At 47.9% G+C, this 14,963-nt stretch overlaps 1 protein-coding gene across 1 annotated transcript in view; it reads left to right on the top strand.

The window, feature by feature from the left end:
• Positions 1 to 14,963, top strand: part of ABCA1 (ATP binding cassette subfamily A member 1) — a 116,210-nt gene that overhangs the window by 77,025 nt on the left and 24,222 nt on the right. Inside the window, exons 13-27 of the mRNA XM_019554993.1 lie at positions 775 to 980; positions 1,066 to 1,242; positions 2,202 to 2,424; positions 3,060 to 3,281; positions 3,982 to 4,186; positions 4,832 to 4,945; positions 5,503 to 5,674; positions 6,297 to 6,428; positions 7,276 to 7,415; positions 7,810 to 7,947; positions 8,813 to 9,033; positions 9,520 to 9,592; positions 10,293 to 10,495; positions 12,350 to 12,398; positions 12,841 to 12,954. Coding sequence (XP_019410538.1) covers positions 775 to 980; positions 1,066 to 1,242; positions 2,202 to 2,424; positions 3,060 to 3,281; positions 3,982 to 4,186; positions 4,832 to 4,945; positions 5,503 to 5,674; positions 6,297 to 6,428; positions 7,276 to 7,415; positions 7,810 to 7,947; positions 8,813 to 9,033; positions 9,520 to 9,592; positions 10,293 to 10,495; positions 12,350 to 12,398; positions 12,841 to 12,954 — 2,389 coding nt within the window. The remainder of the gene's footprint in view (positions 1 to 774; positions 981 to 1,065; positions 1,243 to 2,201; positions 2,425 to 3,059; positions 3,282 to 3,981; positions 4,187 to 4,831; positions 4,946 to 5,502; positions 5,675 to 6,296; positions 6,429 to 7,275; positions 7,416 to 7,809; positions 7,948 to 8,812; positions 9,034 to 9,519; positions 9,593 to 10,292; positions 10,496 to 12,349; positions 12,399 to 12,840; positions 12,955 to 14,963) is intronic.

The following is a 14,963-nucleotide window of genomic DNA, read 5'->3' as shown; positions in this document are numbered from 1 at the left end:
CAACTCCCTCAACTCCCACCCTTGGGTGCATCCTGTCTGGCCCTGTGAACTTGTACATGTCCAGCTTTTCTAAATAGTCCCTAATCTGTTCTTTCACCACTGTTGGCTGCTTACCTCCTCTTCAAACTCTGCTGCCAGGTTCAGTAGTTTAGGAGCTCACCTTGCCTGTGAAGACTGAGGTGAAAAAGGCATTGTGTATTTCAGCCTTTTCTGAATCATCTGTCTACTAGGTTGCCTCCCTTATTTAGTAAAGGACCCACACTTTCCTTGATTTTCCTCTTATTGCTGACATGCTTGTAGCTAACTGCAACTCCAGTTGCACTTTGGCCTTTTCCAGACCTCTTATTCTATTTGTTGCTCTCCTCTAGACTCTGCAAGATACTTACATCTTTCTTAATGCGCAGGACCCACAATGAGACAGCTGAGGCTTCATCGGGGCTGATTCCTGTACATGCTTCCCAGAATTCTATAGTGCAGCTCATTGCATTGTTTACTTACTTTGTGGTCCACTATAGCCCCCAGATAGATAGATATAGATATATATAGATATGCAATACTACTGCTCAACCTTTGATCTCCATATTGTGCTTATGCATTTCATTTCTCCTTCCAGAGTGTAGCACTTTTGTCATTAGGGAGTTTCATGTTGTTGATTTCAGGCCTTCCCTCATATTAAGGTAGTTTTGAGTTCTGATCCTGCCCTGCAAAGTGCTTTCCTTCCCTCATGGCATAGTGTCACCTGCACACTTTACTTACAAAACATTTTTCCTTTAGTGTGTTAATCTGGACAAACTGGAGCCTATAGCCACAGAAGTGCGGCTGATAAATAAGTCTATGGAGCTGCTGGACGAGAGGAAATTCTGGGCTGGTATTGTCTTCAATGAAATTGCTCCAGACAGCACAGAGCTGCCACCACATGTCAAGTACAAGATACGGATGGACATAGACAATGTAGAAAGGACCAACAAGATTAAGGATGGGTGAGTGTTGCCCCATGCTCATCTTATGAGAGGCTGGAGCTTGGGCAAAGATTTCTAACAAGTCATCTTTGTTCCCTTGGGTTAGGTACTGGGACCCTGGTCCCCGCGCTGACCCCTTTGAAGACATGCGCTATGTCTGGGGAGGTTTTGCCTACCTGCAGGATGTAGTGGAGCAGGCAATCATCAGGGTGCAGACGGGCACAGAGAAGAAGACCGGTGTCTATGTGCAGCAGATGCCCTACCCATGTTACGTGGATGATATGTAAGTTGCATGGCATGACATCCACCTTCTAGGAAAGTTGCTGGCTCCAGGGCTGATCCAGAGTTGCAAGGAATGTGGCTATTGCCTCTAGCAGAACTGGGCTTCTGGCATACTACTGAGTTAGCCCTGTACTTCTGTATCAATGTGTGAACCCACCTCCTTTGCTCAGCTTGGGGTTTCTTGCACTCTGAATGTGTCCAAAGGATCTAGGACTATGTGACGCTTCAAACCACCTCCCCCTGTGGGTGGGGGAGGCCCTGCCTCAGGAGAACTCTGAGTGGGACTGCACCTCCCAGGTGCAAAATGGGGGGGCAGGGGTAGTTACTTCCCCATATTGCTGGTCAGCCATCATGGCTTGTGTGCATGGGGGAAACTGTCTCCTTACCCTCAGGTGGTTAGCTTACTCCCTGTGGAAGAAGCAGAACTTGTATACAAGGAGAGTACAAGGGATGCAGTTGGTGACTGGTCCTTGTTCAGGGCCCTTGGGCACATGTCTGCCGCCGCAATATGGCACCAAGGGAGCTATGCTGAGACATGGCATTCCCACTTTACACACATGGTTCCCGTTGTGTTAGAAGCCATTTAGCTGCTTAGTGTAGTGGCCTGCACACATCCTAGTGTGTCCTACTGAGAGGCACTGAGAAGTGTGTCCATGTTAAGGCAGGTACACAACTTCCAGTCCAGGATGTACTGCCTGTGGAATGGCCCTAGTGAGGCTCAGCACTGTTCTTCCACCTGCCATGCAAGGATGTAACCTCAGTGCTAAGAGGTGAGCCACTCACCCAGTGTTACCCAAGAAGCTGCATCAGTTTGTCTCAGAGGTTCTCAGAACCCACAGCCATCCTCTCCTTCCTCGCCACTTCTTGAGTGCCGTGTGTCCCATGACTTCTTGCAGTACAAATAACCACAGCAGCATTTCCCTCTCCCTTTCCTGTGACCCCTTACCTTCCTTCCCTCAGCTTCCTGCGTGTTATGAGCCGCTCAATGCCTCTCTTCATGACCCTGGCGTGGATCTACTCAGTGGCTGTGATCATCAAGGGGATTGTGTATGAGAAGGAGGCCCGCCTGAAGGAGACCATGAGGATCATGGGTCTGGACAATGGCATCCTCTGGCTCAGTTGGTTCATTAGCAGTCTCATCCCCCTCCTTATGAGTGCTGGGCTGCTGGTGCTGATCTTGAAGGTGAGATGGGTGCTGTCTCTGTCCCCTTTGCTGTGGTGTCAGTCTTCTGTAGCCACATCACAGCGTTGTGCCTCACTGCACCAGCAACCTAGAAAAGCTAAACTCAGGGAGCAGGTGGTAACCCAGTGGCAAGAGGCAGTTGGTCCTGGAGCAAGGCAGAATGGTTTAAAATAACAGGAGGGCTGCAGTTTTATTGAGCTAGTGCTCCTCAAGGTACCATGAGTCCAGTCAGAAAGCCCTGAGGTGAGGTGGCCCATTGGGCTAGTGTAGTGAAAGTCCACCAGCTTCTGCAGCCAGTGGCCCATCAGGGAATGATGTGGCTGGCATCATACCCAGCCACCTTTGACTCCTCAGCCCAATCAAGTAGATTCCTATTTACATCTGAGTCAACTTAGGGGGCAGCCCCTGGGGTACGGAATAGCCCCTCTGGAGCTGTAGTGTGATACCTTAATTGCTCTGCCACTAGGCTCCTGCTGACGTTGTAGGAAAATATACCATTAGCCATGCCCCTGTCCCACCTGCTTACAACACTGATTACTGAAGCAGGCAAGCTGGGGCAGTGTAGGCCATGGTTATTAATTACTTCTCCGGGGAGCTTGTCTGATGCCTGATACACAAAATATGTCCTTGCCCAGATGGGAAACCTACTGCCGTACAGTGACCCCAGCGTGGTGTTCGTCTTCCTCTCGGTCTTTGCTGTGGTGACCATCTTGCAGTGCTTCCTCATCAGCACTATATTCTCCCGGGCCAATCTCGCAGCAGCCTGCGGTGGAATCATCTACTTCATCCTCTACCTGCCGTATGTGCTGTGTGTTGCCTGGCAGGACTACGTGAGCTTCTCTCTCAAAATCTTTGCTGTAAGTTGAAATAGTTTTGGCACTACAGAGCAGCTTTGGGTATTGGTGAGGTCAGGAAAGTGCTCAGGATGATGCAGTTGCAGTGAAGGACAGGCAGGCATTATGGAAAATGAGGCTTCAAGAACCTCTAGAATGATTTTTGGGTCACTTCAAAAACTTTTCTGAAAATGCAAAACTTTACCACCTCCTCTGTGGTAGAAATCTGGGTTCTCTTCAAAGGATCACTCAGTCAGAACAAACCAGGCCAACAGGTTCTGTGGCTGAAGGGAAGTTCTTGCTTTTTACTAGGGGCAGAGAATCCCTCCCCACTCCCCCATGTACACAAAAGCTAAGTCATTTCTTGTACAGGCTGTGTACCTATCTTACCACTGGCTTTTTTTCCTTCCATCTGCTTCTTGTCTCATGGTCCTCTAAGGGAGTCACATGACCATGAGCCCAACCCTAAAGGAGGACTGAGTGAGCACCAAATCAGATGAAGGGGGTTGACAGGTCCCTGTCTGTGCACCTTGGGTGGAAGTCCTAGCCCTGCTGGGAATTTTTACTTCAGTGAAGCCAAGCTGCCATCCTTAGTGTGGTAAGCTAGGGGTGTCACGTTACATTAGCTCTGAGCTGCCCCCAGTGAGTTCACTTTTAAAGACCAGGTCTTATTGTGTCAGGAACAGTACAAAGACTTAAGCATATTCACCTCTTCCTCCTCTAGAGTTTGCTGTCCCCAGTAGCCTTTGGGTTTGGCTGTGAGTACTTTGCACTGTTTGAGGAGCAGGGAGTTGGCATCCAGTGGGACAACTTCTTCAGAAGCCCCCTGGAAGAAGATAGCTTCAGCCTCACCACCTCTGCTGCCATGATGCTTTTTGACACGTTCCTTTATGTGGTTATGACTTGGTACATTGAGTCTGTCTTCCCAGGTGAGCCTTGATTGTAGGACATGATGTTCTGTCTTCACTACCCTTCTCTTCCCCTCTTCTTTGATACCCACTCTTTAGATTTGTTCTTGCCTGTTTGCCAAGAGACCAAATACTGCCTGTTTCAGGCAGAACTGATATGTCTCCTACAAAAGGGCATTGGGGGAAGTCTCAGCCATCAGTAAAATCAAGTCAAAGCTGGTAATTATTGGCTTTATACACCAGTGTAAATTTACATTGAGGCAAAGCAGACAGACGAGCAGCTATTCCCAGACAGCAGCTTGCAGTGAATGCTGTTACAGTACCTTGCTGGCAGTTGGCAGGGGAATAGGTGATAGCTTACTTATGGCAATGGTTACCTTTGAACAGCTGTGAATACATGAAGCACCTGTGTAGCTTTATCCTGAATTTTCCCCTGATGGCTGTACACCAGGTTCAGGTAAGTTACTCAGATGTAGGTGTTTAAACTGTCTGTCTGCTCCTTGTCTATATCAGTGTAAAGACTGATTATTCCGGTGTCAATGTGCTTTGTATCCAAGCCCTTAAATCTGATGCAGATTTTAAAATTACTATCCTGTACCTTTTGAATAAAGAAATTATGTGCATGATTTTCTGGGCTGATGCAACTACTTTCTGTTGCCCATCTAGGCCAGTATGGAATTCCCAGGCCCTGGTATTTCCCCTTCACAAAGTCCTATTGGTTTGGTGAAGAATCAGAGAAGAGGCAGTACCCCCATTCTGATCAGAAGGGCCCTTCAGAGGGTGAGTGTTGGATGTGCTGTGCCCAGAACCTAGCTGCTCTGTTTTAGATGAGGTCAGTGGGGATTTGCCTGGGTAGGGGACATCAGGGTTTAACATTCCTCAATTAAAAGCATGCGTACCTTAGTCCCTTCTCACTGTCTGACTGTGTAGTCTTGGTACAGCCAAAAACTCCACAAAAATCGGTGGAATTATTGTCCATATGAGGCTTGTAGGACTTCACTCTTTTGAGGCAAATGATTCTCGGTTTGTCTCAGGAGTGGATGCTCAGTGGCAAAAGGCTCTAACACTTGTAGCTTTTCCGTGAACTATACCAGACCACAGATCAGGGTCTTCATGCTGGTCATCCAAGTATTACTTAGTACAAAGCTGAAGTGGGCAGCCATGGAGGGAATTGCACCTGTGGAAAAGGAAACCAGGAGGCTTTCTAGTTGCCCCACCTTCCTGTGCGTTTCTGCTGAGAAACACAGCGGCTGCTTCAGTAGCAGCTCAGCCTCGCAGTGACAGGGGGCCCACGTGTGTTCTGTACTACCTGGCTGATTGCTTTTGTTTTATTTCAGTTTGCATGGAGGAAGAACCCACTCATCTACAACTTGGGGTGTCTATTCAGAACCTGGTGAAGGTTTATCGTGATGGCAAGAAAGTTGCTGTAGATGGGCTCACCCTGAATTTCTATGAAGGGCAAATCTCCTCTTTCCTAGGACATAATGGAGCTGGGAAAACTACCACTATGTAAGGACAGCATGTTTTTTGAAGGAGAGGGAGAAGCACCCCTTAAAGTGGTTCTGAAATCCAGTACTCTTTCTATCCTGAATACCCTACTCAGGTTATGCAGGTAGATAGGTGGATAGATCCAGAGCCTCAGCCTGTCTCTGCTGACTTCAGTGGAGCCCAAAAGGTAGAAGGGGGTGCAGCTTTAGGATGGTAGTGAAGGGTAGCCAGGTTTCAGGTCAAGGATGTATCTGAATGATGTACTATCAGTTAGTGCTTTTAATAACCCAGTATGTGACCCTGGCTTATTGGAATAGGATGACTCTGTGGAATCCTTCCAGGCTTTTGGAAGAAGGGAAAACATTTCTCTGGCACAGAACCAAGCACATGCACTGTGATGTAACAGTGGTGAAAACCTAGCAGTGCCATTTAGGAGACAGTCCTGTTAGTGTTTGCTTGTATGCAGCAACTACTTGATGTGGGTCATCAGGTAGAAGGATGGATAGAAATGTGCAGATCCAGGTCTGCACATTTCCCTAGGGTTCAGTCCAAGCCATTATCCATTCATCTGCTCTTGAACTTCTCCCTTTGGACTGCTCTATGGCATTTTGGAACTTAGTACCTCTCATGTTTGTCATTTCAGGTCTATCTTGACTGGCTTATTTCCTCCGACTTCAGGCACAGCCTTCATCTTGGGCAAAGATATCCGCTCTGAGCTCAGCACCATCAGGCAGAACCTGGGTGTCTGTCCCCAGCACAACGTGCTGTTTGACTTGTGAGTATCAATCACAAAACATCATGCTGGCATTGGTCTTTGACACTGCCACCTTCTGCAGCTCTTAGCCAGCTTCTGGAATCATTCGTGGTAATTTAATTCCAGAGAAACTCCATAGAGCCATGATTAGAATAAGGGAAACCCAGCTGTTGAGGTAATTGGGGTATAGCAGTGAGAAGGTTCCTTCTGAAAATTTGTCAAACCACAAAGAGCATCTATTTTTATCACTATGGTTTAAAATGTACACAGACCAAGAATCAAGACTTGTAAGAACAGATCCCCCACTGATTCGTACCAGTCCATCTGTGTCAGTTGAGCTATGCCAAGTTAAATGTGTGTCATGGTTTTGTTGGCTTGGGATTCTGGCCTATAACGTTCACTGGTGGCAATATCGTGTAGCAAACATGTGGCACCTCTTGGGTTCTGTTCCATGACTTAGCATGTAGTGTGGGTTATAGCAAAAAGGTGTACTCAAAGGTGTCAGTCCAGTGCAAAACAGGTTTGGGCATATACAGAATACACAGCTTGGCAGGAAGACATTCCATTTTGTTATTTGTGCCTGGGGTTTATAACCGTACCCTAGACACCATTTTTCTGGAAAGTTTTTTTTTTTTCACTGAGAAAATAAGGCAAATATTTCCAAAGTGATTTTTGGATGTAGGTGCAAGCACAGACCATAAAGGAGTTTCACAGTACTGAGCACCCACTCCTAGGCCCTACACTGAGCACTTATAATCACTATCCCCTTCTGGAGATCCTGGTCCTAGAAATTATTTTCCCATAAACAAGTTAAATTGAGAGAGAGTCCAAGTGTTGAGTTGTGCCTGGGCCTGCTCCCATCCCCTAGACTGACGGTAGAAGAGCACATCTGGTTCTATGCACGCCTGAAAGGCCTGACAGAAAAGGAGGTGAAAGAGGAGATGGAACAGATGGCGATGGACGTTGGTTTGCCTCACAAACTCAAGGCCAAGACAAGCAAACTCTCCGGTAGGTCCAGAAGCTTCAGATCTTCATGCCTCTCTCTCTAGTTGCCTGAAAAGCCCTGAGGAGGGCACTGTAAGAGATTCCGTTGCCTCAGTGTCAAGGGATTGTAATGTAACCTGCCATTCAGCATGTATGACTCACCCCTCTCCCTGCTTGATTTACCCTGGCACCTCATCCATCTCCCTTCCTGATTTACCCTGGCACCATGCCACTGGGGGGAGGTGGGGAAAGCACTGAGCCTAGTGTCTCTTAACTCTGTTACAGTGTGCACATGACTGCAAGAGGCACTGGGGTGCAAGCAGATGGGAATCTGATAGATACCCCTTGCTGAGCTTCATTGTCACACCTTCCTACCTAGAGCACTCCAACATGAATGCTTCTCTCCCCCATTCTGCAGGTGGCATGCAGAGGAAGCTGTCGGTAGCCCTGGCCTTCGTAGGTGGCTCAAAGGTTGTCATTCTAGATGAGCCAACAGCTGGTGTTGACCCATACTCTCGCAGGGGCATATGGGAACTGCTGCTGAAATATCGACAAGGTACCTGCTTCCTCCCCTGGTTAACGCATGTTGCTGAAAGCCAGACAGCATCAGTGGCTTATGGGTTATGTGGAGCAGATTATTCTTCCTTGACTGATCAGAGGGGGCACAGGGGCATTATTTGTATCTTTATGTGAAATTTGTTAAAGGCCTGTGTAGGAGACAGCAACAGACAGTACTTTAGGCCAGCATACCCTGGTCCATGTCCAAGCTGCCTGTTGAGCCCTTGCTCTTTAGAGGGTGGAACTATACCAAAGGGCCAAAGAATGAGCCATGTCCTGCTACACTTCTAAGGGAGGGAAGAGGACCTGAAGCCAGATCCTGATTCTTCCCTTATGCTGGTATGGGTCTGGAGTAATTCACTCCTGATTCACTTGGGTGGCTGAGATCAGAACCTGCTCTTCAATGTCTGTATTAGGGAAAAACCTTCATGTGCCATGTGGACTGTATCATTGGTTTCAGTCCCTTTTAGTTGCCTGACCCTGAAACCTCCTTTCTTCCCGCAGCTGAGCAGAATCTGGCAGGTCAGGAGTTTGGCTGTAGGTTGCACCTCGCATGTCTCAGATAAAGGCACAAATGCAGACTAGTGAGTGCAGTCAGTGCCATTACCCGTAGCAAGTGCAGGTGCTTCCTTTTCAATCCTAGCACTATGAGTGCATGAACAGGGTGTTGGGACATGGGACAGAAGAGAAAAGTCATACCAAACAGATGCCAGGTACTTTCTTCTCTATCTCCCAACCATATGCAGACACCATCTAGCCTGGATGCAGCTCTCACTCAACAACATGAGGAGCATGAGGAGATCAGTGATATCATTGACTTGCTGCTGTTTATTGACATCATCCTGCCTTTCCCTTATTTCTAGGTCGCACAATCATTCTCTCCACACACCACATGGATGAAGCAGACATCCTTGGGGACCGCATTGCCATCATTTCTCATGGCAAACTGTGCTGTGTTGGCTCTTCTCTGTTCCTAAAGAACCAGCTGGGAACAGGCTATTATCTCACCCTGGTCAAGAAGGATGTGGACTCTTCACTGAGCTCCTGTAGAAACAGCAGCAGCACTGTGTCTTACCTGAAAAAGGTACAGCTTCTCACAGCTGCTATCTGCTCCCTTTCCCTATTCACGCTCATCATTCTTGTATCAGACCTTAAGCTTGTCCAGAAAGCATTGACTAAGAGACAGTACAATAGGTGGGCTGAAATGAAATCCCATCTCACTGCCACAGAAGACTTTTTTCTTATTTGATGCAGCCCTTCAGATTAGATCTGGTTAAACTGTTGCATCATTTGCAGGGTGTCCTTAAAATCATTGTTTTCAGCATGGAAACGGATGTTTCTGCTTTGAGAAATTTGGTTCCTGTGTTGAATAGAGTAAATACAAGCATCTGTCATTGCCCTACTGTTTTATCTCAACAGTTTACTGCAGCAAACCATAGTAAAATTCCCTATACTAGACCCTTTCTTTTGCTGTTCTACTCTAGAGGGTGTTGTAAGGAGAGTGCAGTATAGTGCTGGCTTCCTAGGTATCCAGCTGTAGATAACTTTTCACCTTTTCTTTTTGGACCAGGATGACAGCGTGTCCCAAAGCAGCTCTGATGCTGGGCTTGGCAGCGACCATGAGAGTGACACCCTGACAATCGGTAAGGACTGCAAGTGATTACACTATGACCCTCTCTCACCCACCTATTGGGCAGCTCAACCTCATGGTGCCTTTGTTCCTTCTGTCTGTAAATGGGGATCATAGCATTGACCTACCAGCCTCTTGGAGGGGGTTGTAAGGACTGACCAACTAATATTTTTAGAGCGTTATGAACACAGTATGCTAAATATCAGGATATTTTGCTTGATGAGCAAAACACAGTTCAGACAGGGCCAGGAGTTAATGGCCATGGAAGATGATGCCATTTGTCAGCCTGTTTGCATTCCCAGAGGTTTCATAGATTTTATAGACATTAGGGCTGAAAGGGACCTTGTAAGATCATTGGGTCCAGCCTCCTGCCCAAGGGGCAGGAAGTCAGCTGGGGTCAAAGGATCCCAGCAAGATAAATGTCTAAATGTAGAGGTTGTTGTTGTGCTAGGACAGTGTGGCGTGTAGGGCTCCTTTACTGTTGTTTGGTTTCCAAGAGTCTTGAAAATGCTGTAATTACAAAAGAGCTGCTGGGCTGGGACCTAATGTGGTATAAGTCTGTTGCTCCATTGGATCTGATCCTGCAGCAGAATCATGGTGATATGCACCATCTGAGGATGTATCCCAAGGAGGTTCCTGAGCCTATTTATTCCTTACTAACCAGTAGTGCACAATAACAGCACAGGCACATTCTTGTACTTTGGTTCCTCCAGATGTGTCTGCTATTTCCAACCTCATTATGAAACACGTTCCTGAGGCCAGGCTGGTGGAGGACATTGGCCATGAACTTACTTATGTCTTGCCATATGAAGCTGCTAGAGAGGGAGCCTTTGTAGAGCTGTTCCATGAGATTGATGACCGCCTCTCTGACCTGGGTATTTCAAGTTATGGCATCTCTGAAACTACTTTGGAGGAGGTATGTGAGCTAAAGCTTCTTAGAAAGTGTAAAGCAAGTGATTGTGGGGACCTGGGCAAAGTCATCCCATCTCCCTGAGCAGCCTGCCTACCTTGGAACTGGTGTGGCTCTGAGCTTATAATCTGCAGGAGTCTGAAAATAGTTTTATTTCCCCCTGCCCCATTTAGGTCTGTGCTCATGAGAGACAGACATTAGGAATTAACAGCTGGATCTGCAGGAGGTGTATATGGACACAAATCCTTTGTAATCAGTTGAGGTGTACCCATCCTACACCCATGAGCTGATCTTGAATATTTTTAAATTACTGTATGAAGCACTTCTTGATACTTCGGAGCTGCTCTGAGTTGCACTCAGGAACATGTTCTACAGCCCCCAGTACAGGGGTGGGCAAAATACAGCCTGTGGGCTGGATCTGACCTACCAGTTGATTGTATCTGTCCCATGAGCAGGCGATCACAAAGTTGTGGGATCCAGCGTCACCTCTGGACCCAGGCAGATGCCCTGGTCTCCAGTGGGAATCTGCCGGCAGCATCCACAGCTGGTGCTGGTCCCTACCTGGTTCTGTTTCTGGTGTGCAGGGTGCAAGCCGGTGTAAGCTGTGGGAGGGGCCAGGCCATTGTGGATTAGGGCATGCTGTAACTGCAGAACAGTTCAGGTGGAAAGGGAGAGAGAGAGAGAGATGCACCCCTATCCACCCCCTGCTCACGATGGCAGCAGCCTGATAGATGTTGCTGCTGGGTGCCAGGAAGAAGCAGAACCTGGCGGCGGGCATGCCACCTCCTCCTTGCTGTTGCCAGGACGCTTCTTGCTGTGGCCATCCAGAGCCCACACTAGGGATGCCTTGTGGCTCCTCCCCACTGCTGCTGCTGACACCAGCACTGCTTCCAGGCTGCTCCAGGTCCCTGGTGCCTGGCAGCAGGAAGGACCTGCAGGACAGCCCCAGCTCAGGCTCCAGGCGGCCTCAGTGAGAAGGGCTCCGGCAGCAGTGAGGGAGAGGCAGCTACACCCACAGCCAGGCCCCACTTTTTCCCAATGCCCAGGAGCAGCTTGTGCCTGGCTGCTGCCATTTTTGCACCTGGGGAGCTGATGCCAAAGGTTGGCAACAGCTCCAGCCCCTTCTTGGGGTAGAAGGATGGCCCAGAGGTGGCATTGGTGGTGGTGGGGGACCAGCTGAGCTGCCTCTGAAGCTGCAGCCTGCCCGTACTGACATCAGCTGCTCCTCTGCCCGCAGCCCCACCCACATAGGGAGGTTTGGTGAGGTTTTGCACAGAGGGGCGGATGCTGGCCCAGCCTGCAGCAGCTCCTCAACACTCCCTATATGGCCCATGGGCCTAAATAATTGGCCACCCCTGACCTAAGGGTATTATTTCATGCCTGCCTCTTCATTGCAAAGAGATGAAGATTACAGTCAGCACTAACTCTGCTTAATTGTGCTTGAGAGTTAATGGTGGCTCTATCAGGTTAACAGTGCTATAAATAAAAAAGTTCATAATGTACATGAACATGGGTGTTGCATGCCATCATCCATGAGAATTAAGAGAGCACGTGTGCTGTTAGCAAAAAATAGCATCCCAAGCTCCACGATCAGAATTCTAGGGGGCACATTTTGTTGGTAAGTGGTCAGGTGTCACTAATTGCACTATAGTCACGGCTGCAAAGCAGTGTCCCATGAAGTCCCCCCATTTCCCCCAGTCACTCTCATCCAGGGAACAAATACCATGACCCTTCTCCCCCATGTTGGCATGTTGCCTACTCCCCTGGCAATCTTAGGATCTCCCACATTATCTCTGCCAGCCCATCACTGCTGTCGTGCATCATTTCTGGTTTCCACTGTAACCTCTCTTTGCCTTTCAGATCTTTCTCAAAGTGGCTGATGACAGTGGGGTGGATGCAGAGACATCAGGTGAGCACAGCTGTCTCAGGCCCATGTTGCCACAGGTGTCATGCAAGCTCTAGCTGTACTGCTTTAGACACAGGACTTTTACGTATCTGCTAATGAACGCAGCTGATGGAGGGCTGAATTCCTGGTTGGGGTGAATTCCTGTTAAAAGGAATGCAGTCACTGGGCAAATAAGGGGGTCTAGTGATTTAAATAAAGCAAGGAAGCGGAAATAAGCGAACATGAGAGTTCCATTTCTGACTTAGCCACAGATTCAGATTCAGCTCTGTAATCTTTGTAGTCTGTTGGCCTCTGTTTAGGTCCACGCATAAAATAAATGTTGTCGCTGACATGTAAGAGCTGTAAACACTTCTGTTCCCAGTTTCTACATCTCATTGAGACCTAAGCTGGTTTGCTGTCTTTATTCAATAGAGTAAGACAACTAATACATACTGTTACCTTTTAGATGGTACATTACCTGCAAGAAGGAATAGGCGGGTCTTTGGAGACAGACAGAGCTGCCTTCGTCCTTTCACAGAAGACGATGCTTTTGACCCCAATGATTCAGACATAGACCCAGGTAGAGTTGGAAGGACCCATGTCTTAATAAGTGCAGGTGTCTCTCTCTCTGCCCAGTTATTCTTCTGTCATTGAAAAACAGTAATTCTAGAAAAAACCTGTTCACTGTCTGTGTTGTTTGGCAAATGGCAATACAAGAGAACCTGGATGTTAGGAAGAAATTGAAAAAGCCAAGCAGCATCACACAAAGGAGTTCATCGATTTCATACGCATTAGGTTGTAGGTCTACAGAAGAAGAATATATTTTCAAAATTCCTTCCAGTGAATGTGCTACTAGTTTCTATACTGTGTTAAAATCCCTGATGGACTGAAACCTTGGCTGTTCTGTCCTTGGGCGGGATATTTTTAAATCCCTATTTTCCTTCATGGGTCATGGCCGAGGAGAGTGGAGCAAAGTCAGTCAGGCAATCAGAATTATGTATCCTGACTTGATCTGTGGTGCACAGTAAGGCCCTGAAGAATCTAATGCACAAATATGAGGCAGTTTGCCAGAATGGGAGTTATGGGGCCTGACCCAAACCCCACTAGGTCAACAGGGAGCTTTTACCATTGTTTTCATTGGGCACTGGCCCAGTTCATTATACTGATACAGTATCCACAGTGACATCTTGAATATGGAAATGTGACATCAACACAATAATAACTTTGTTCCTAAAGCACGCTCTAACTCAGCTGTTAATTTTCCTACTCTTGTATCAGTATGTACCCACCCTTTGAAATTCGGAATGCCCTTCACCAAGGCCAGGTTTATATTCCCATTCTCAGAATAAATAGATCATCATGTCTGCTACTTGATGCCTTATAATTCAGGGTGTCACTAGGCTGAAAAGCTGAGCTCCAGTGTGGCCAGTAGGGGGTGCTCCTGCGCGGCGACACCCACCTCATTGCACCCGACCACCTTCCAGGCTCCAAGTGCCTCCCTGGCGGTGCCTCACGTCTAGCCAACCCCCTTCCTGGAGCACACCCTCTAGCCTGGGGGTAGGGCCGCCACCACCCAGGGTCTGGAGTGATCTTGGGTCTGTGCCTCCTGGAAAACACAGCCCTTGAGGGTACTTGACTCACTTCAAGAACTTGGTGTGCTTCCTTCAGTCTGAAGTACAAATAGTGGTCTCCCTTAGTCAGCCAAACCAAGGGGACCCCAAGGCATAATCTAGATCCACTCCCAATAAGTCTCCCACGCTAGGTACAAAGGAGAACTTTTTTGCTTACACAGAGTAGGTTTGGAGTAAGGTACAGGGTTGAGCAATATCAGAAAAATCCCATAGAGCAAACAGGGTGGCTGGGTAGCCTTTGATCACGCATCTGAGTTACTGAGATACTATATATCTAGTTAGATCTCAGGTAGTTTACTCATGAGTATCATCCAGAGGCAGGTGGAGATTCCCTCTGGAGGCAGGCAGTTCCTTGATCATGAGTTTCAAGACAGAGAGCAAGTTTCAGACAGTCAGTAAACTGCCTGCCTCCAGAGAGAATTTCCACCTCCCTCTGGATGATACTCGTGAGTAAGCTACCTAAGATCTAACTAGATATATAGCTTGCAGTAACTCAAATGTGTGATCAAAGGATACCCAGCCACCCTGTTTGCTTTATGCGATTTTTCTGATATTGCCCAACCGTGTACCCTATTCCAGACCTACTCTGTGTAACCAATAAAGTTCTCCTTTGTACCTTGTGTGGGAGACTTACTGGGAGTGGATCTAGATTATGCCTTGGGGTCCCCTTGGTTCGGCTGACTAAGGGAGAGCGCTATTTGTGCTTCAGACTGAGGGAAGCACACCAGGTTCTTGAAGTGAGTCGAGTACCCCCAAGGGCTACTAGGCCTGTGTTTCCCAGGGGGCACAGAGCCAGGATCACTTCAGACCCTGGGTGGTGGAAGCCCTACCCCCAGGCTAATGGGTCCGCTCCAAGTAGGGGGTCAGCTAAACGTGAGGCACTCAGAGCCTAGAAGATGGTTGGGCGCATGAGGTGGGTGGTAAGGCCCTGAAGAATCTAATGCACAAATATGAGGCA

Source organism: Crocodylus porosus, unplaced genomic scaffold (genome assembly GCF_001723895.1).
Source record: "Crocodylus porosus isolate Cpor-Errol unplaced genomic scaffold, CroPor_comp1, whole genome shotgun sequence".
Taxonomy (NCBI): domain Eukaryota; kingdom Metazoa; phylum Chordata; order Crocodylia; family Crocodylidae; genus Crocodylus; species Crocodylus porosus.
Note: the sequence above shows the minus strand (reverse complement) of the source record. Positions and strands in the feature narration are given on the sequence as shown.